The 23,593-nt window shown below is 33.3% G+C and overlaps 1 protein-coding gene across 2 annotated transcripts in view; it reads left to right on the top strand.

The window, feature by feature from the left end:
- Positions 1-12,631: 12,631 nt before the first annotated feature.
- The window catches only part of LOC127702610 (uncharacterized), a 214,008-nt gene continuing 203,046 nt past the window's right edge, over positions 12,632-23,593 (top strand). For both annotated transcript variants that reach the window (XM_052206890.1, XM_052206891.1), the window contains exons 1-2: positions 12,632-12,673; positions 20,789-20,895. In XM_052206890.1, the coding sequence (XP_052062850.1) occupies positions 20,844-20,895 (52 nt within the window). In that variant the 5' untranslated portion in view covers positions 12,632-12,673; positions 20,789-20,843. The remainder of the gene's footprint in view (positions 12,674-20,788; positions 20,896-23,593) is intronic.

Here is a 23,593-nt window from a genome sequence, read left to right as displayed (position 1 = left end):
CAAATATATATCAAAGAATCTAAAGTATTTCACCCTTAAATAATTATTTTACATGTATGTTTCGTTATAATACGTTATTTTGATTGGCTTACGGCAATCTCGCGTCATTCTGAAATTAACCCTCATTTTAAAATGAAATGTAACAATCATGATCACACCAGCTTCCACAATAAAGTGCACAGGTAAATAAAAGACAAACTTGATAGAAATCGTGTTTTCATGATCCTAGAAAAAAAATGTAATTATAAGTATTGAATGCTTCTTTTAGTAATTTTATAGGGTTGTAAAAGCGTTGACCGTGCGCACATTTTTAGAATGAAGCGCTTCTGCGCTTCATACAAAATGTACTTCGGTCAATGCTTTTACACCCCAATAAATTTACAAATAGAAACATGCAATTCTTTGTTGAATTGTTATCAACAGGTAGCCAAATATGTTCCCTATCACTGAAACAGAATAACTTTTCTGTCAATTAGATCTGTCAATAAAATTAAATAACAACGAGTTTAAATATTATTCATTTATGTTTAAAGAGCATCAAGTCATCAACATGATGAAAATAGCAATTTTTGAATAATAAAATCTTATTGAGGTATAGGAATTTCATAGATTGGAATGTTTGTGAATGTTTTATTTTTACTGTTGGTGAGACTATGATCAAACATTGAATATTTAATCATGTTAACATTTTACATTGAATATTGACATATAATTAAACAATTGGAGATTAATGATTATTTGACTGAATAGTATTTTTTTAAAACCCTACTCCCCCTCCCCCCCCCCCAAAAAAAAAAAAAAAACTCACCGATTTCAATATTTTGATGCAAAATGTTTATATCATCTATGAAAGGAAAGCTCCGTTTAATTTTTCTGAAAATAGGAATATAATTGTGGCACTATCTTTGATTTTGTAAACAGCAAACCTATATTTGTGTGTTTGAATTTATACAAAAAAAAATGATATATAGATATAATATGACATTTCAAATTGGTTTTAATAGTTTTTTTCGTTAAAAAATCACAAATTTCGAGAAACCTTTTGTGCTAGGGTTTCAAAGAAATAATTATATAAAATTAATTCTCTGTTTCGAATGTTCGGTACGAACTTAGTTTTGGTTAAACAATAAAAAAAATAGGAACATTTGCATTTTTTTGGGCTTGGATTTCAACGGAAATTGTTATATAGGTATAGTATGCTATTTCCAAATTGATTCACGTTTTCAAAACTTGATTATTAATCCGTTTTTGTTAAAAAGTTAAATATAATCACTTATTTGAGAATATAATTAGGTCATTTTTGTTTTGATCAGCTCGTCCAACGTTTATTGAGACCAGCAAAATCATGGCGAATAAAGTATAACAAGGAGAGAAAATAAACAGTCTTCAAAAAACTACATATAAGACTGAGAAACACAAACCCAACAAAAGAATCGGTGTCTTCTCATGTGTTCTGGAATAGTAAGCAGATTCTGCGCGACATGTGGCAGTGGCGGATCCAGGACTTTTCATAAGGGAAGGGGGGGGGGGGGGGCGCTGACTGACCTAAAGGGGGGGGGGCCGCTTCAGTCATGCTTCAGTGATTCCATATATAATCAACCAAATTTTTCCCACGAAATGGGGGGGCCCGGGCCCCCCAGGGCCCCCCTGAATCCGCCTATGTGTGGCACCCGTCACAATATGCTATTCGATGTCCTTATAATGTGCTATTCAAAATCGACTCCTAATGTAAAATTTTCTGGAAAAAGGTAGTTTTTTTTTAAATCATAAATTTTGAGAACATCTTTTTCGACAGTTAGAAAAAACCACATTCAATAAAAAATATATAAACCATACTATTCCAAATAGATTCACAGCCACGATACGACGGTCGTCCTATCCAAAGTGGCCACCAAAATACATAAACAAGCATGTTGCTCTGATTTAAATGAAAGCAAACTTGATATCTACGTTGAACATTTTTAAATAATTATTTCTTGTGTCAATTAGCTAAAAAAAAATGATACCACATGAACATGTATTGCTGTGCTTGCATCAGCACTATAAGCCTAGTATTTTTGATGAGTTTTTTTTTATCAATAAATTTTTTCTATGTATCACATTGTAAAAAGGCAAGCGGACCCTTTCTGGCATACCAATTTTTTTGTTTGGATTTAGTTGGATATCGTATAATAACTCTGAAATTATTTACAAAATGTTTTGAAATTCGACAATGGTGCCACCACATAAAATTAAATCGCAATTTGGTTTTTATGATTTTATAATTTGCTGTTCTGAGGTAATGGATCCTTTATCGTGAATTTGTTATAGGGTTAAGTGCTCATGAGACGAGATAAGTATACTTGCTATATTTATACAAAACCCAAATATCGTAGGGCGAGACGAAGAGAACTTGTAGAATTGATAACATACTCTCGTTTACGAACATAATCTTGGCAGACGTATCAGTTTATTTTCATTTTTATACGACCGCAAACAATTTGCGGCCGTATAATGGTATGGCGATGTTGTCGTCGTCGTCCGAAGACATTTGGAGACAATAACTTGAGTATAAGTGTATATATCTCTATGACATTGTACAATGTTCCATACCACAAAAGGGAGGTACCAGACTCAAGCTGGCAGTCACTTTTAGCAGCCAATCAATTAAGCAGCCACTTTTTTCAGCAGCCAATGTTTATAATAATTATGTCTAAAATAAAGACTCAAGCGTTCCAAAAATATCTCAAATCTTAGTTTTTTGGCAGCGGAATTCGACACTTTCACGTCTTGTCGTGATTCTCATGAGATGACAATTCGTTCTATGTACCAATAATGTCAACAACCACTTTTTTCATAGGATATTGTTTTTAATACAAAAAAAATGTACTCTTTAAAATCATTTGTCCCCCTTTTTTTTCTCGTTTTTTAATTCTTTGAGATTATAGGAGGTACAAAAACAAAGAAAATGAAAAATCTAAGTACAACTACTATTATCAATATTTGATTAAAGTAAGTTGGGATGAATTGTGTCCAGAATTTCAGTTAAAACCACTGTTATTATCTATTTCTCTATACATGAAATGAAAACATTTCGATATACATGTGATGTAAGTCTGTGTTTTAATGTAAACAAGTAATTTCTATGAAAATCGTCCGTGGACTATTTTGTATGGCATGCAACATTACCAACTTATTTATGTTATAATAGCTTTGTTTTGTCAAATGTGCCAGTACATATAATTTTTGCTGAGGAGTACCGAATGTGTTCTTGACATGTGAAAATACGTAAAATTGCAGCTTTAGACCCTGTGGCCCGCATCCTTGGATCGATACCTTTGGAATAAGCTAGCTCTGGTACAGAACTTTGCCGTATGGACTTGCCGAGGAGAACCTAAAGAATGTGTGGTTGATATGAAAAGTATGCTGAGGGGCATCTTGGGACCTCTGTGGTGTCCAGACCGGCCCGGATAATGTATTTTTCATATCAACCACACATTCGTTACTCCTCGGCAAGTCCCTACGGCAAAGTTTCGAACTAGAACTAGCTAATTTCAAAGATGTTGACCGAGGCTATTCCCCACTTAAATATTTTCTTGGGATCCGGGCCCTTCTGTACACCACAGGGGTCTAAAGTTTCCCATTAACGTATTTTTCATATCAACCACACATTCGATACTCCTCTGCAAGTCCCTACGTAAAATTTCCGAACCAGATCTAGCTCATTTCAAAGGTGTTAACCGAGACTATTCGCCTCTTAAATATTTTCCTGGGATCCGGGCCCGTCTGGACACCAGTTTAAGTTATATGTCAATTATTGGTACTGGCACATTTGACAAAAGAAAATTATAATTTCAAATAAATAAATTGGTAATGTCGCATGCCGTACAAAATAGTCCACGTAGGATTTTCATAGAAAAATACTTGTTCCCAATTAAAACACAGATTTCCATTACATGCATATCGACATGTTTTCATTTCATGTATAGAGAAATAGATAGATATTTGAGAATGCCGAGTGTATGGAAAGCCTGCATGTAGTTTTTCTGTCGTACATTGCATCTTTTTTATTCAGTTCAATGAAAATACATATGCCGTCTAGATATTAGTCAACGATCTTTCTTACGAGGGCGCTGGATCGTTGCGAGTAACGAAGCCTGTACAAAACAAAATAAATTATATATACGCCTAAAAAGTGTACAAAACAACCCCAATATAAAAAAATGGAAACATTAAATATAAGTATCTGTAAATATTTCGGATAACAGATATCCTTCATCAGTATGATTATGATGATGATGTAAAGTGAATCATATCAATCTGTTAACAATATTTACAGTTATACAATTAAAAAACCGAACAACGCTTGTATAATTCTAAAATTTCAAAAATGACGTAGTTTAAGTATTTACAACAGAGACTGCATAGATATGCGTCTAAAAAGAATAGTAATGTGTATTTCACAGGTGACGAAAGTTAAGTTATTTAAAACGGAGACTGCATGGCAATCCATTCCTAATGAATAGCATTGACCGATTTGAGCTGGTATAATACTAAAATTCAAATGTGACGATGGTAAAGTAATTACAGAGTCTGCGTATTTATACATCCCAAATGAATAGTAGTTTGATTTGAGCTGGTATAATTTTTAAATTTTGATGTAGACAAAGGTTTAGCAATTACATCATTAGCTGCGTATTTATCTATCCCGAATGAATAGCACCCTGCTGTTGAAACTGGTATAATTCTAGAGTTTAGGAGTTGACAAAGGTAAAGGAATAGCAACAGAGACTGCCGCGTAATAATACAACCCAAATGAAAAGCACTGCACGTTAGAACTACATCTTTTTTTTTCATTGATCGCAATTGGTGCTAACGTTTTAATTTTCTTATCCAAAATCTTTCCCGAGTGAGTCTATCCTCCCTAGACCAAGCAGTGTTGTGGTCTATGATGGTAATAGTCAGTCGATTGAGGTCTGCTTTAGTGAGGCCAGGGATCTCAAATGTCGACTGAGAGGAAGGTATGGCTTGCATTGATAGTCACTACAATGGCCGTTCATACTTTTGTGAAATGGCTGTTCTGGCTCACCAACATACTGTTTACCACATTTACCCTGTAGAAGATACACAGCATTTGTAGTCTTGCAATAAACATTGCAAAATATGATGTATTCCGTACCAATGGAGTGACTGTTAAAATCTGGGTATTCAGTATTTTCTTGCAAGTCGGACATCGTTTGTTTCCACACCCCTTGCAAGAGCCAACTGACGAAGAGCTTGATTTAGAGGATAAATCAGATCACATCAGAAAGTCTGTAAGGCTTTTGAGTCTACGGAAGGCCAGTACGGGTGGCTCGGGAAAGATCTTGAATAGTTAAGGATGTTTTTCGATTTCTTTCCTATTTTCGCGGATAAGGTGTGATAACTTGTCAAATTTTGGATGGTAAGTCAGCACAAACGGCGTTCATTTGTTGACTTTTTTTCTCTTTATTTTGTAAAAGTTCATCTAGGTTGATGTTGTTAGCACGAGAGAAACCTCTATCAATGTCTTTTTTTCTATAGCCCCGATTTTTTTAGGTGACCGCGAAGTTCTTGTAGTCGCCTTTTTACAGTATCATTGGTGGAGCAAATTCGTTTTATTCGGATAGCCTGGCTGTAGGGAATGCTCTTGATGCAATGTTTAGGATGACAACCCAAAGGAGAAAGATATTGATGTTTGTCCGTGGGCTGGCAATACAGATCTGTAAATATGATTCCATCCTTCACTTGCGTGTCAGTGTCAAGAAAAGTGATCTAAGAGTTCGATATTTCATAAGTGAATTTTATTGAGGGATGGGCATCGTTGGCATGTTGTATGAACACATTGAGTTCTTGTTCAGTATTATCCCACTTCCTGTCAATATCCTCGATGAATCGGAAACAAGAGAGAGTTTGATAAAGAGAAGAATTGAGCATTTGCTGTTCTAATTTGCCCATAAAAATATTGGCATAAGACGGGCCATCTGTGTTCCCAGTGCTGTTCAATTAACCTGGAGAAAGTGTTTACCATTGAATGCAAAGTTATGTTGGTGAATCAGAACAGTCATTTCACAAACGTATGAATGTCTATCGTAGTGATTATGAAAGCAAGTCAGACCTTTGAGATCCCCAGGCCACACTAAGGCAGATCTCAATCGACTGACTATTGCCATAATAGACCACAACACTGCTTGGTCTAATGAGGATAGACTCACTCGGTAAAGATTTTGGATCAGAAACTTAAAAACGTTGGCACCAAATGGGACCAATGAAAAGGTGTAGTTCTAATTCGCGCAGTGCTTTTCATTTAGGTTGTATAATTACGCAGTCTCTGTTGCTATTCCTTTACCTTTTTCAACTCTGAAACTCTAGAATTATACCAGTTTAAATCGCAGGTTGCTATTTGTTTGGGATAGATAAATACGCAGCCACGGTGTTATTGCTAAACCTTTGTCTAAATTAAAATTTTAAAATCATACCAGCTCAAATCGAGCAGCTATTCGTTTTGGATGTGTAAATACGCAGCCTCTGTTGTAATTACTAAAACCTTCACCAAAATCGAAATTTTAGTATTATACTAGCTCAAATCGGTCCATGCTATTCATTAGGAATGTATTTCTATGCAGTCTCTGTAGTAATAACTTAACGTTCGTCACCTGTGAAATGTTAGGATGGTACCAGTTAATATCGCACATTACTATTCTTTTTAGAAGCATATCTATGCAGTCTCTGCTGTAAATACTTAACCTACGTCATTTTTGAAATTTTAGAATTATACAAGCATTGTTCGGTTTTTAATTGTATAACTGTAAAGATTGGTATTGTTAAATATGATTCATTTTACATCATCATCATAATCATACTGATGAAGGATATCTGTTATCCGAAATATTGTAAATACTTAAAAAGTATATTCCACGTTTCCTTTTTTAAATATTGGTGTTGTTTTGTACACTTTTTAGGCGTATATATTATATATACATATTATATATATATAAAATTTTTTGCACAGTGGTACTAATATAAGATGGTAATATACGAAGATGATGTTATAAAATCGTGTTGACAAATGTTTCGGCTTAACAAATAGCCTTCGTCAGTGTCAATATTTTTCACAATACTGTTCACATATAAAACAAAACTTAATACTCTATAAACGTGTCTGCGTATATATACATTCCAAATGGTCAAAGTGCAGTTGTATGTATGAATATATGTCAAATAATAGAAGAGTCCCTCTATAAAACTGCTAGTACTTCTTATTGATGCCGTTTGGATGAAGTACATTTAGTTCCTTTATCCAAAAGCTTTCCCGAACCTGGGCTCGGGAAAAATCTTGGATAGTTTGGAATTCTTTTCAACTGTTTGCCAATGCTCACGAATGACACCGAAGCTGTTTTTTAGAGATGGGTGGCAAGTAAGAACACATGGAGTCCTTTTCTTTTTCTTTTTTTATCTTTGTATTCCAGCAGTTTGCTCCTTATGATACTTTTTGCTTTCTGAAAACCTGTTTTAATAGTTTTGTGTTTATAGTCTCTTCTCTTCAAGCGGGTTTCGAGTTGACTCAGTCGTTTTAGTAGTTTCTGTGTTGTAACATATTCGCTTGCCTCTGAGTGCCTGACTGTACGGGATGCTCTTAGTACAGTGAGCAGCATGGCAACTTTTTGGAAACAGGTATTGGTGAGTATCAGTAGGCTTAGAATATAGGTCTGTTGATATCATGCTATCTGTTGGGGAACTGGAAGTATCGAGGAAGGTGACTTTGGATTTAGATTTCTCATGAATAAATTTGATACTTTGATGTATGTTGTTAGGATGAGTGATGAATGTATCTAAATCCTCGTCGCTTTTTTCCATTTCATATACACATCATCAATAAATCTATACTAGGAAAGCGGTTTTTTGATCGAAGATTCAATAAGTTGTTTTTCTAATTTGCCCATAAATATGTTAGCATATGATGGAGCCATTTTGGTACCCATAGCTGTTCCATTAACTTGTAGATAATGATCTCCATCAGAGGTGAAGTTGTTGATCTTCAGTACCAGCGTGAGCATTTTAACCAGGCATTCAGTAGGCGGAGATTTTACTAGTCGGGAATCCCAATTTTTTTTTTATATAAACAGTAAAGATTAATAATTTACAAAGACAAATAAAAGAACACTATAACACGTAATTAAGATGATAAACAACGTCAGTACCTAGAATCTATACTTCAAGTCCATCATGTATTATTTGTAAAGTTGGTATGGAATATTTATCAACAAGGTCTTGGTATCTTCCGATAACCTTTTTCAGCTAAAAGGACGAGACGTTCTTTGACATAACCCTGGTTCATCAACTTTCTGCTCAGACACTGGTGACGTTTTATGAAGTCTGAGTAGCAGCTGCGAGCTCTTGAATACCAAATGAGTTGGGAAATGTATATCCCATATGCAGGTAAAGTTGGTATATTGCTACTAAGGTGAGGGAAATTAATAATTTTGATAAAATCATCTCGTTTGTCATAGATTCTGGTACTGAGATGACCGCTTATGTCAAATTCGAAGTATAAGTCTAAAAATGGGGTAGAGGAAGCCGTGTCTGTTGTTTCTTAAATTTCTAGTTCTGGAGGATAGAAAAGTTTGGATTGTTAATGGAAAGAACATCATCAATATATCTGAATGTGAAATTAAATGATCTGGCTTCTTGGATCTTCTTGTTATTGACAAGTGTATGAAGGAGCTCCGACTCATAAGAAAAAAAGGAAGAGGTCGACAAGGAGAGGCGCATAGTTCGTTCCCATAGGAATACCGTCAATTTGTTGAAAAGGTCTACCTCCAATATGTTGTCAATAAGAAACTCCAGCATACTGATAACTTGTTCCTCTGTGTAGCATGTTTTACCGTTTTGTTCACTATTAACAAAATATGCAGTGTAGTATCCTAAAGTAATAAATTTATAGCGTTTACTACCATTCTCATATTGAAAAGCATTGTGGATTATTTCTGTTAGACGATTTTTCAATTTCACATGGGGAATGGTGGTATACAGGGTTGAAAAATCAAAATTTTTTATAGAATTAATTTCAGAGAAATATCGAGATTTAAAATTATCCAGAAGTTCTTTAGAGTTTTTTCATAATCCATATATGGTTAATACCACTACGCGAGTAAGCAGTTTCACAGTATTTCTGAAGACCCCTTTCACTGCGGACATAATTTTTGTCAATCTAATGGACAATTTCTGTGTAGAACATGCAGTTGAACCGGCAATGTACCGTTGTTTGTACGGAATTTTGTGAAGCTTAGGTATTCAATACAAACAAGTTAAGTCCTCAGATTTGCTGTTCAATGTAACCTTCATTGAAGCTATGAAGGACTTATGATTCGCCAAAATCTCATCTTTGTCAAATGATATGTTTTTTGTATGTGGGATTACCTGAGTGCTCATTTATTCCTAATTCTTTTACAAGACACTCGTAGTAGTACGATTTACATACAAAGACAATATTGTATGAAGCTTTGTCCGCAGGAACAACAACATATTTTATCGTGAAGAGATGATAGACATTTCACAGCTTCTTTGTCTCTGAAAACGAACTTTGACGATCATTCACACAGTTTTTCAACTTATGAATTCGACGTTTTACCAGAAACCTGATTGTTTTGACCCATTCTGACAAAGTGTCCAGTTCAACTTCTCGTTTAGCCTATGCTTTGGCGTAGTCCTCCATGGAATCCATAATTATTTTGAAGTTATGGTTCCAATTGATGTGTTGGGGTTCTCTGAACTTATAAGGACCATGAGATATCACCTTTCGGAGATGTTCATGTTGAATTATGTTTAGATCCCCAGTATTAACATGACCAGAGGAGCCGTAAATATAAGGCGAATGGGAACAGTCACATGTCAGAGGGTTTTTAAGGTATTCTTCTAAATGAAGGTCCTGAAATGCTTGCTTATGATTAAATACTTTAGGTGCAATGGTTTAGGTGTAACTGTAGGATACAATAGGAACAGACTGATTTTGAAAATAAAGTGGAATTTTAGATGTTACCTTCTTGTGATGAAGACCGTTGCTGATGTTGATTGCATCAATTCTTTTATTAGAAAACTGAACTGGAAAGAATTTCCTCTTTTCATCATGTAAAGGTTCCGATCTTACTGGTTTAAAAAGGCGGAAAAGAGCTACATCACAAATTATACTGACCAGTATATTGGAGAAAATGTATTTATGCATCCCTTGTCAAGTGCATAATCTCTCAAACATTTTAGAAATTAACAGGCAGTGAAAAAGGAATAGTTCTAATGTAATGTAGCCCTAGCGGATGATGAAGATGTGAAAGAAGGTGATCTAGATTTGGAAGACTGTTTTACATTGGGCTGATGGTTATGTTTTTGCCCATGACTACCCTGGTGTCTTACAGTAGTATTAAATAAGCTCATTACAATTGCATCACTGCAGGCTGGACTTGACAAATTTCCTACTCCTTTGATGTTATCATTGCAACCATATGACATTGCAGTACCAAGTTCCCTTATCCAGAAATTTTCTCTATCTTTTCAAAAAGGAGTACTTAGTATAGGGATATTGGTGTGGTGATAAATTTTCCCGATGATGCGTACTTTCATAGATAAAGAGGGATCATGGTCCGGCTGATTAAAATGGTTATGAAGTACCCTGATTTGCGGATCTTTATTATCAGACCACTGTTGATTCATCCTTTTACGCAAATTTTGTCGAATTTCACCATCATATAGTAGTCCACACAAAGTACATTTAATTCCGTAAACGACATTGTTCGTGGAACAGTCCAGAGGCTCAAAAGATTTTGTATAATAAGTTTTTACTGTAAGTGATTCACTTGTAGCAGGTGTATTTAAACAGTCGAAAATATTACCAGTACATGGTTTAAATTTTTTTAAATTATCTGAATTTTTAAAGTAATAATTACCTTCTGGCTGAAATTGTACCACAAGGTTCCATACCAAAAAAGGAAAGGTTGGGATTGATTTTGGGGGTTATGGTCCTAACAGTTTAGGAATAAGGGAAAAAACAAAACTTTTCTAATAGTTTATATGAATTGCTTATTTCTTGACCAATTTCAATGAGGTTTGATTTAAAGTTTTGAATTCTTTAATATACTGTGTATTTAGATTTTGGATTGTGGCCCCGTTCTTAGATTGGTCCACATTGAGGTGCAAAGGGTCCAAAAACTGTGGATTTCATCAAAAATTGAATTATTGGGATTCTTTGATATGCTGAATCTAAACATGAATCTAACCATACTACCGAAATTTACCCAAAAGGAATTTACTTTAAATAAATCTAACATACACAGCAGTAGTTGTCCTTTTCTAGATTTAGACATTTCAATTTCTAAAGGGAAACTCCATTCTAAAATTTACGACAAAAGAGACGATTTTTCATTCCCTATTGTTAATTTTCCTTTTTAAGACGGCGATGTTCCTTTGGCGCCATCATACGGTGTTTATATATCCCAACTGGTTCGTTATGCCCGTGTGTGTAGTGATGTCATAGATTTTAACGAACGTAATCAATGCATCACTGGTAAATTATTAAGTCAGGGATTTCGTTACCATAAATTACTTAAAACATTTACTAAATGTTTTCATAGATACAAAGATTTGATTAGTAAATTTGGCTGTACCTGTAGAAAACTTATTAAAACGGTATTTCACATCGTAAATTTTACGGTAATATTGCACTAAAAGCGCGGAAATCACTATGTGATCCGTGTAAACTCATCGAACCTTTAAACAAACTTATTAGTAAAAAAAAAGTTATCTCATTAATGTTGTAATAAGATCTTTGAATATTGTTTACATTGGCACTAACATCGATTTTGTCATCAACAAATTAAAACATAACTAAATTTGTATTCTTTTCGAATGGTTTTTGGGATGTATAAATACACATCCACGTTTATTTTCTATTTAGATATTGCTTTATCTATATCTATATCTATATATATATATATATATATATATAACATGTTACATATTTATTATAAGGTTAAATCCTAACTATCCTACTGAGGTTTAATCCTAACTATCCTACTGCCTGTCAATACATTTATTTTGGCATTGCACAATCCATGTCTTCTTTTACTGTCCATGGCGTTAAAACACTAAATCCCTGGGATGTGTTTTAATTGATTTTAGTCTCTGGTGCATGATTTTTTATTAATTATTGTTTTTGGCTTTTAACTAGCTTTCAGTAACTGTGAGTACTCTCAAATCGCACTTTCTTATTAATTTGACCTGTTGACACAATTTGTAATGCATTTCTGTTATTCAATGTTTACTTATTTTGTGTTATATCTCATCTCACTATTTATGGTGATATGTACCACCTTTGATAAGTATTTAGTAAGACGATAAATTTTCACTTCTGTACTCGTACTGTGAACAACAAATTTATTTATTTGGTAAAGAAATGTTTCCATAATCCTAACAACAAAATTATTATATTTAAATTTTTCTGTGTACGTTATTTTATTTAACGCCATTTTGTCCCAGGTTAGTCTAAGAGTTGTCTTTTTGGCATTGTTCCTACATCTTTTTTATCAATATTGTATCTATATTTTGTCATAGATCAAACTTATTCGTTTATTGTATGTTTACCCGTATCCGAATCCCGAGGAGCATTTACACGAGACCGCAAAAGAGGGTAAGCATTTTAAATCTTAAGTTTATTCATACTTTGAGGGTTAATTTTTCCAAACGAATATTACTCCACAAATGTCCAATAAAACCCCTACGTAAGAGTGAACTCCGCGTTTGAATTCACAAAAAATTAATGCAAATAGCCTTTAGGCCAGAGTTTTTTTAATTTGTTGGTTTACGGATCCGCCGACCCTAATTTTCCGATTTTCAGAAAGAAAAAAAAAATTTGACATTTCACTTTTTTATTCCCGCCGATCATAACAAATACATTATCCCTGAATTACAAATATAAATATCTGCGTATTAGCATTTACCTGAAATTAAATGCATTATTATTTTAGAATGTTAAATAATTACACAGTTTTAAAAAAATAAAACCGGTAGTGTTTGTGTCCTTAAAAAAAGACAATCAAACGCACCGTGGTCTGCTCAAGCATGAAACCGATATCCTCATCTTCAGTTGGACGGGTCTGCTTCGTTTGCAATTGAGAACGGATGGTAAAGTGTTGTTTTCGTGCGACGTGTTTGTAATTATTATTTGAAGTGTTTTCCTACTTGAAGCTCATTATTCGCCATGTTTCCTGAAAGTGGATAAAAAGCAACTTGTAGCTGTTTTTTTCGGTCCTGAAATGGCCATTTATTTCCGGTTTGTCTATGGACATATATACCCCCTTTTTCAAACTTTAATGACGATGGCAGGAACTGTATGCTTAAAACAGCTGAGGAATAATGTTTGGAACCAAAATTTAAGAAATGATGACAAAAGGCATACCAAAAAATTTTGTTAGTAAGCTAATTCAGAAATAAATGTTTATTTATTGACAAATGTATGTCTTGTAAGATATTTATTTTTTTCGCGACCAACCGACCGACCCGACTTTTTGACATGAAAAAATCCGTAAACCAACAAATTAAAAAAACCTTGGCCTTACTGAACTCGAAGCTTGTATTGAAAAATACGAATTTCACATTTCTAGAGTCGACTGTACCTATATGGCTGTCAGCCATATTTATTGCAATTCGCAGTCTAAGAAATAGGGCAAGCCGTTCTCGTCAAAACTATGTTTAAACCATTTTTCGAAAAATTTACAAACTAAGAATTAAAAAAACACACACTGAGATAAAAAAAAACCCTAAAAACACACATTGAGAATTAAAAATTACACACTGAGATTTCATAAAGACGCACTGAGATTACAAAAAATGTAAAACACACACTGAGAATTGAAAATTACACACTGAGATTTCAAAAAGACACACTGAGATGAAATAAACTGAAAAACACACACTAAGAATTTAAAATTACACACTGAGATTTGAGCGCACTTTTTATGCGCACATATCTAATAAGCATACTTAATCTGAATCTATTACAATCTTAAAACAACAAGGGGACAGAACTCGTTAGTCCTTCAATTTGGCGCCAAAAGTTTTATAAAAAAAACATTAGAAATACAACGTATAGAAAAACTACGTTAATAAAGACCAATAGAATAAGAAAAATACCCACTAACTCTCATTACAAAATATAACCAAATGGTGAAAATCTTTATTAGAATTATAAGAAAACATTGGAACAATCTGCAAAAAGACAAACAATGCAGTGAAATTTTTACCCAAGTGCCTATTATAGCATATAAAGGTAACAAAAATACAAAAGATTACCTTGCGAAATCAGGGTAACAGTTGAAAGACTTTTGAAAATGGACCCATGCTTAAACAGTTTTAAGCAAAATATCCCGATACACTGTTATTAATAATATGAATTATAGGCAACAAACTTATGAACATGAGTTAGCAAAAAACAACCAAAGTCTTGAAATTTATTACGAATGTTGGTTGAAGGAACCGCATTTCTTTATAATGACGAGAGTTAGGAAGACCAAGATATTAGTTTGTTGAATTATTCATCTCATGAATATTCATTAGTAATGTGCATATTAATCTCAGTGTGTATTTTTGAAATCTCAGTGTGTAATTAATTAACAATTCTCAGTGAGTGTTTTCAATTTATTTCTTCTCAGTGTGTGTTTTTTCATTTTTTTAAATCTCAGTGTGTAATTTTAGAATCTCAGTGTGTAATTTCGATTTCTCAGTGTGTAATTTTAGGTTTTAAATCTCAGTGTCGTTTTTTTAATTCTCAGTGTGTAATATTTTCGAAAAAAGGATTTAAACATAGTTTTGACGAGAACGGCTTGCCATAAAGATACCTTTTGTCGATGAAATACAGGACAATTCAGGACTCTTAAACATATGTACACACAATGACAAATACAAACGATGGACAATTTTACTTACGAATTGCACTAAACAAAGTGTACATGTTATTGCTACTCGGGATTCGGATCCTTCTGCGGATTTCGGATCGGGATACCCGGTGTAAAACTGAAACTGGTTTTCTGTTTTCACACACGTGCACACTGATTGAATGGTTTTAGTGATTTGGAAATCCAAGTGTAATTAGACACCGGACACATAATTATGATGCATGAATGCTAAACTCAACCATTAATACCAAACTTATTGAAGCAAAACTGAGGTTTTTTTGGGGTGGGGTGACGGAATAAAAGTTCCACCATAATAATAGCTCCAACGAACTTTTGTTACAATGACATAGGAATATCAAAATTGCAAACAATTTAATTATGAAATTGCAAATGATATTCATATATGTGACAAGATATTTCAAGATATACAAAATTATTTGGGGCCCTTTATAGTTTGCTGTTCGGTGTATGCCAAGGCTCCGTGTTGAAGGCCGTACTTTGGCGTATAATTGTTTACTTTTTACACATTGTGACTTGGATAGGTAGTTGTCTCATTGGCACTCATACCACATCTTCTTATTTATATAAAACATATAAAATATTAAGTTATCACTTTTTTTAATTATAGGGAAATATTCACAAATACTGTTTCGACGAACTTTTCCAACGTATTGACGTTTTGTTATTTATTTGTATATTTGTTATGCAACATTATTGCCAGAAATAATTATTATGTAAGAGAAGTTCCTGGAATAATAATTATTTAATAGAAATTCCAGGATTTATTTTTATGAAAGAGAAGTTCCTGGAATAATAATATGTAATAGAAATTCCAGGAATGATTTTTTGTATAAGAGAAGTTCCTTGAATAATGATTATATATATGTAACAGAATTTCCAGGAATAATAATTATATAAGAGAAGTTTCCTGGAATAATTATGTAACAGAATTGCCAGGAATATTAAATTTAAACAGATATTCAAGGAAAATTTATTTTGTAAAGAATTTCCATGAATAATTTCCATATTAATAAAAAAAATAGAATGTTTAAATAAATCATAGGAAAGTTATCAGAATAATTAATGTTTAAAGTTTTGTTTTTTGTTTTTTTGTTTTGAAAGTTACTTATAGACCCAATGGATCGGATGTATTTTATTGTTTTTGTTGTCTTACGTAACTCTTTGTTTTGGCTAGACAGATCTCCATGTATGAAGTTTACCTTAAATAACTCTTCTATTTGGTTATACAGCTGAACGTGTATCAAGGTTGCCTTACTTAGGTATAGATTTTGGTTATACAGATATGTATGAAGTTCACCTTACTTACGTTCCTGTTGGTTATAATGCTCTCAAAATATAAATTTTTCAATGCAGGAAATTACCTTACACATGTCTTTTTGGTTATGCAACTGAAAATGTATTATAGGATACCATGCGTTATTCTTTTGGGTTATATAGATTTCCATGTATGACGGTTCCCTTACGTTATATTATTTGGTTAAACACCTCTCCATGCAGGACGTTTACCTAATATAGCTCTTTGTTTTATATAAATATATAAACACATCTTGTTGTCTTACGTAACTCTTTGTTTTGGCTAGACAAATCTCCAAGAATGAAGTTTACCTTAAATAACTCTTCTATTTGGTTATACAGCTGAACGTGTATCAAGGTTGCCTTACTTAGGTATAGATTTTGGTTATACAGATATGTATGAAGTTCACCTTATTTACGTTCCTGTTGGTTATAATGCTCTCAAAATAAAAAATTTTCAATGCAGGAAATTACCTTACACATGTCTTTTTGGTTATGCAACTGAAAATGTATTATAGGATACCATGCGTTATTCTTTTGGGTTATATAGATTTCCATGTATGACGGTTCCCTTACGTTATATTATTTGGTTAAACACCTCTCCATGCAAGACGTTTACCTAATATAGCTCTTTGTTTTATATAAATATATAAACACATCTCTCCGTGAATTGAAATTACCTAGAACGTTACTCTTCCTGTTGGTAATAAAACTTTCTATTTCTAATATTTTCGCTTCTGTTATGTTATACAGCTCTGCATATACGAGTGTGTCTTTGCCTTTTCCACATTCTGGCTTTGATATTAAAAAAAGAAATGTGGTATAACTGGTAATGATACAACTATCCACAAGAGTTCAAATGAAAAAGATACAAGCAGTTATTGGTTACTGTACGGCCTTCAACAACGAGAAAAATCCATACCGTATAGTCCGCTATAAAAGGAACCAACATGGAAAAAGGTGAAACAATTCAAATAAAAAAACTGACGGCCTAATTTATACAATACAATTTTACGAAAAACAAATATGACAGACGTGAACCAACGAAAACCACTGAAGCACTGGCTTCTGACTTAGATCAGGCACATAAAGACTGTGGCGGGTTTAAACATGTTTCTAAGCGATCAATCCTACCCTAACTTGGACAGTGGAGATACAGCACAACATAAGAAGAAATCTGCATTCACACGGATGCTCTGAATCAACAATTTTAAAGCAAAGCCAGTGATTTATAAATACTTGAGCAATTATGTTTATAATAGGTCTAGATAAACGGGCACCAACTGATTCTTGTAAAAGTACTGTCGAACTCTGGTCTATACAAGGACTCACCGATAAATTCAAAATATTGTTCCTTGGACGGTTGTTTAGAGCTAAATCCAATACAACTCTTAAACAATTATTTAATATACGTCTCAGTCATTTGTTGCTTGGCGAATCCGATAAGCGGTCAATAACATATGACTTAATAAACACTCTGATTAAATATGACATGTATTCCTTTCTTGAGAGTAACATGGATGATCTGTATATCCCTGGTAAAAAATTATGGTCCAAAATTGTGAGTCAATCAATTGAAATCCGAGAAGAAAATATCATCTATTCAATGTCGACCAGAACTTTGTCGTTATTACGAAATTCAAAACAGATTATCTATTCACAGATTTTTACGTCTTGCCGCTGTCTATTTTGCTTTTGAATGATAAACTATTAGGCATGGTAAAACTGGGCTCAATAGCAATTTTGAATGCAAGAAATAACGTTTTACGGAATTGTTGATGTTTTACCAGTTCAGGAATCTGTACGGTTTTTTCAGCAAGATGATGGCAATATAGTCGTAGCCTTACTTGGTGGTATTACATATTTTATGCAATCTGTGAACTCTGACAACTGGAGAAACATGATGTGCTGCTTGGCAGATCATATATTTCATCTGAACGGAATTTTTAAAGGCGAATTATCTCAGCATAGATTTAATTTTGGACACACAAGTATTTGCTATCAGGCAAATGTAGCACAAATTAAAACATAACTAAATTTGTATTCTTTTCAAATGGTTTTTTGGATGTATAAATACACATCCACGTTCATTTTCAATATAGAGATTGCTTTATCTATATATAGCATTATACATATTTTTTATAAGGTCAAACTATCCTTCTGACTGTCGATACTTTTGTTTTGGCATTGCACAATCCATGTCTTCTTTGACCGTCCATGGCGTTAAACACTAAATCCCTTGGATGTGGTTTAGTTGATTTTAGTCTCTGATGCATGATTTTTAATTATTAATTGTTTTTGGCTTTTAACTAGCTTTCAGTAACTGCGAGTACTCTCAAATCGTACGTTTGTGTTAATTTGACCTGTTGACACAATTTGTAATGCATTTCTGTTATTCAATGTTTACTTATTTTGTGTTATATCTCGTCTCACTATTTTTAATATGTACCACCTTTGATAAGTATTTAGTATGACGATAAATTTTCACTGCTGTTCTCGTACTATGAACAACAAGTTTATTCATTTTTTAAATAATATCTCCGTACTCCTAACAACTAAATTATTATATTTAAATTTACCTGTGTACGTTATTTTATTTAACGCCATTTTGTCCAAGGTTATAGTTGTCTTTTTGACACTGTGTCATTGATCAAATTTATTCGTTCAGTGTATGTTTACTTGTTTTTGTTAATATGTCTTTTTGATTGAGTTAAGCCATTTCAATTGATATTTTATAGTGTGTCTTTTTATGCTGTAATGTTACACTACTACTACTATGTCAGGTTAGGGTGAAGGTTGGCGCCTGTTTAATCGCTTAAACCCGCTGCATTTGTTTGCACCTGTTCTGGGTCAGGAACCTGTTTCAGTGGTTGTCGTTTGTTGATGTGGTTCTTAAGTGTTTCTCGTTTCTTGTTTTTTATATAGATTAGACCGTTGGTTTTCCTGTTTGAATTGTTTTACACTAGTCATTTTGGGGCCCTTTGTAGCTTGCTGCTCGGTGTGAGCCAAGGCTCCGTGTTGAAGGCCGTACTATGACCTCTAATTGTTTACTTTTTACACATTGTGACTTGGATGGAGAGTTGTCTCATTGGCACTCATACCACATCTTCTTATTTCTATGTATATGTAAAATGTAAGTTTTTTTTGGTGCTTTAATTGTAGTTTGTAATTATATGTTGTTCTTTTCTTGTAATTAGTATACTTGTGTTAAAATCTTCTGTATAATGGAGGAAATAAAGAGAATGAATCAATCAATCAATCAAGAGTCCTAAAATGAAATGCCAAAACCATCTTAATATAAAAATAAAGAGATGTGGTATGATTACCAATGAGACTACTATCCACCAAAGTTTAAATGAAGTGGATGTAAGCAGTCATAGGCAATTGTACGGCCTTCAACAACGAGAAAAACCCATACCGTATAGTCAGCTATAAAAGGCCCCAACATACATGAAAAATATGAAAAACAAATATGACAGACATGAACCAACGACAACCACTGAACTACAGGCTCCTGACTTGGGACAGGCACATAAGAATGTGGCGGGCTTAAACATGTTTGAAGGAGTCAACCCTCCCCTAACCTGGGACAGTATTGTAACGGCACAACATAAGAAACAAACTATTAAAATCAGTTGAAAAGGGCTTTACTCATCAAATCGATACAAAGCAGTAAAAACATCCAACAAAAACACAGAAAGGATGTGCCAAAAAATTTATACATACCTCACAACAAAAAACAAAAAATACAGATCTGAGAGTACTCACAGTTCAGTTAAGTTATATTTAAAGTTGCAACTGCAGCGCTAGAAAATAGAAATAACACGTATAAATTTGGTGCGTCTAGAGCATGGTCCGTACGTACCGTTACCAGGGTCGCCCAAAGGCAACGGATAGAAAGCCATTGATGTAAATATACTTAAGGAGCTCAATGAACAAAAAATACATAAAAATAGCTAAACCATCTTTGGTCAACTTAGCTGAAAAGAGTCGTAGCCTTAGTTTCTTGCAAAGGATAACAGGAAATTCCAAAAATACTGGACAGCACAACATACCACACCAACTACCAACGCCGACTCCTCCGAACAAATCAACACAAATCAAACAAAAGGCAAACATTAATGAACAACACACAGTCCTGATAGCCTAAAACGGTTGCTTTTGTTCATCGTTCCCATACAAATATAGTCCCGCAAGTCATATTGCAACTGACGACATTGGCATCATTAGGAAGGAACAACTTAGAGTGTTGTTAGCTAAATGCCCGAAATGTCGAATGCACATGCATGTGAAACGCCATCTTGAATATCATATTAAACGTAACATTGGTCAATGCTTTTAAAATACCGAGTTGTAAGTACTGTGGATTACCTTTTACGATCTTTTTTTCATTCTTTTTCATGCGTTTCCGAAATGTTTCATGGACAATTATGTGTAGTACACGAATTTTTGTCTAAAAGGAAAAATATTTATTGTTGTTGCATGCCTATTTTTGATTATATTAATGTACACTGACAGATGATTTTTTTCATTCACAGGGTTATTATGTTCAATAGAAACAGTGTCTGTTGGTGACATTCACAATGTTAAAGGATGTTACTTCAACAGTTTTTGATTCGGATGCTGGATTTATCATTCGTACATAGTATGTAACCTTTAAATGTTTATCAAAGTCCCCCACTCGAAACCATATTACTAACAAAAGAGAACCAAAGTATCAATAATCGGTTGAAAGTTTAGTAAAGATGTTGGTAGATTGGTAGTTTGTGTTGCAATGTCAGATGCCGTTTTAAAGATATAGGCCTTTTTAAATATTTTTGGCCCGCAGTTAACAAGACTTTTAGTATAATTTATGTGTATGTTTTAGACAATTTTGAAAAGGTGAAGATAAATTAATGCATCGCGCATATTTTGTATAACGCTAATGACGTCTCAGACGGGGTCTTGTTAAAAGGCGGAAACGGAATACGGAACGGAAACAGAAGGAATTTACATCTTTTCTTTTTTGTTATTTATTACATAGGCATGTTTTATAAAGTATATCACATGTTTACAAGAAAGAAAAACAGAGGAATAAATTTAAGAAAAATATTTTAAAGCATAAAGTATTGAAATGATTTGCAGGAGATGATGAGACTATGATTTTAAAATATTTGATAAGGATATTTTACGTAATTTAATTTCGTAAACCACTTGCAATTATTCCATTAGTAGATTTATTTTATATTCTACTCTTGCATTTGAGATCATGAACGTACATTGTTCATGCGATTCAATATTGTCTGTTTGACTTTTCTGATTTTCAACAACAAAAAATGAATAAGAGATGTTGGATAAACGTCAATAAGACAGTATCCCAACAACACAATAAAGATCTGCATACGGCCTAAACAGATGGACATTCGCCCAAATTCTTATATGACTAGATAGGTTGTGGAGTAATACATTTATGGTGAAAATGTTTTTCAGTATTTTTTCTTTATTTCTTTTTTATTTGCTTTGAATTAGGATTAGTGATGTGGTGTATCTTGTTGTGTTGTTCTGCATTGGTGATTTCCCTACTATCTGTTCTTGTAAAATGGAGAGAAAAGGTTAGAGAAACCCGATGGGACCATGCGGTATGGACAACAACCGATAAGGAAACATGGGAAATATACATATAAACTTGGATACACTTTATTTTTATGTAAAACCTGACAAAATCACTCACTATACAAAGCCTTTATCACCCGATTACAATACTGAAGTACGTTGTTTGTATTAACGTCGGGAAAACATTACCATAACAATTTTGCTTCCCTAGACTTTAATATCAATTAATACGAATTGATGTGAGAAAAAAAAAACTGGCGGAAAAACAGTACATGAATATACGATTTGCAAATTATCCTTAGTTAGCCGTAGTCATGTCCTAGAGTTTCAAAAATTCAAATTGTCCACAGTGCTTTGAATATCATGCCGCTTCATTCTTCTCTGAAAAATTTAGTCCACTTCAAGTATCCGTGAACGCTATTTTATAATAGTACAATTGCAATAGCATATATAATTGAAAACATTAACATAGACATGTATTTATTTTCATTCATACTAAAGGAATGTTAAAATTTGAAAGATACTCTTATTTATATTGATAGATTTTAAAGATTTTAGTGCTATGTCAAGATAACTGAAAAATCATTAATCTCTATTCTGTTTTATTTTTTTTATTACGAAAAATTTTACACTACGCATCTGATTGTTTGAATGTTTCTACTGGCAAACTACCCGATTATCCTAGATATCATTGATATGTAGACTAAATAACACATCAAAAAGGTGACTAACGTCTGTAGAAATACCGCAAAGGACCTTCTTAGTGCACCAAGAACAGGATTCTGTACTAGGGACCTGATGGGATGCGATATAATTTTCACAAATGACATGATATATAGAAGCAGAGACATGTATAGTATATTTATCTCTGATAGAAGTAGACTCTCTTAAAACAAATAATTTCAAATATATCTTTAATAATTACGAAGTTATTTAATGTTTTATCGACACTTGCCACATTTAATTGATTGTCACCTGAGTATAATTCGAAAAAAAACCATGTTCATTCAACCAGGACCAGTTTATTACGCACGTGTATATATACAGTTTGGGCGTGTGTTTTCATGATCAATGTAATGAAAATTATATTATTGAAGATGAGAAACATGTTCTACTGACCTGCCAAGTATATGCAGATTTGCGTGCTACTTTATTTGGCCATGCTACCTCTAGACCTTATAATTGTAATTTTGTTAATTTCTCCGATGATGATAATTTCAGATTTTTATTCACTAATGAAATTGTATATTATTTTATAGCCAAAATCTGCTATGATGTGATATTAAAAGAAAAAGTAGTTTATATAATTGAAAATAATTGTGTGTTTTGTAGAAATGATTTTATAGTCACTCATAACTCTTTTTTGAGTGGGTCTTGTTGTTTTAAATTAAATTGTTATTTTATCAATATGTGTATGAACATATGTCAATAATTAGGTGATACTTTAATACAATACGATAAAATAATGCTTTATTTAAAAACACCCGGTCACATTCACATGTGAAACAAGTGGTGAACATACATGTATATACAAAATACAATCACATACAATCATAGACAGTAATAGAACAACTCTAAAATGGTATATATCAATAATTACTACATACTCTATAATACTTTAATTAATTTTAAAACGAATAAAGATACATTGTTTAGTACCTCATTTTTGCTGACCGCCTCGGTGGTCTCGTGGTAGCGTGTTCACCTCGAGTGCGGGAGGTCGTGGGTTCGAACCCCGGCCTGGTCAAACC

The sequence above is a fragment of the Mytilus californianus genome, unplaced genomic scaffold (genome assembly GCF_021869535.1).
Source record: "Mytilus californianus isolate M0D057914Y unplaced genomic scaffold, xbMytCali1.0.p SCAF_5, whole genome shotgun sequence".
Lineage (NCBI taxonomy): Eukaryota > Metazoa > Mollusca > Bivalvia > Mytilida > Mytilidae > Mytilus > Mytilus californianus.
This window is presented reverse-complemented; position numbering and strand designations above follow the sequence as displayed.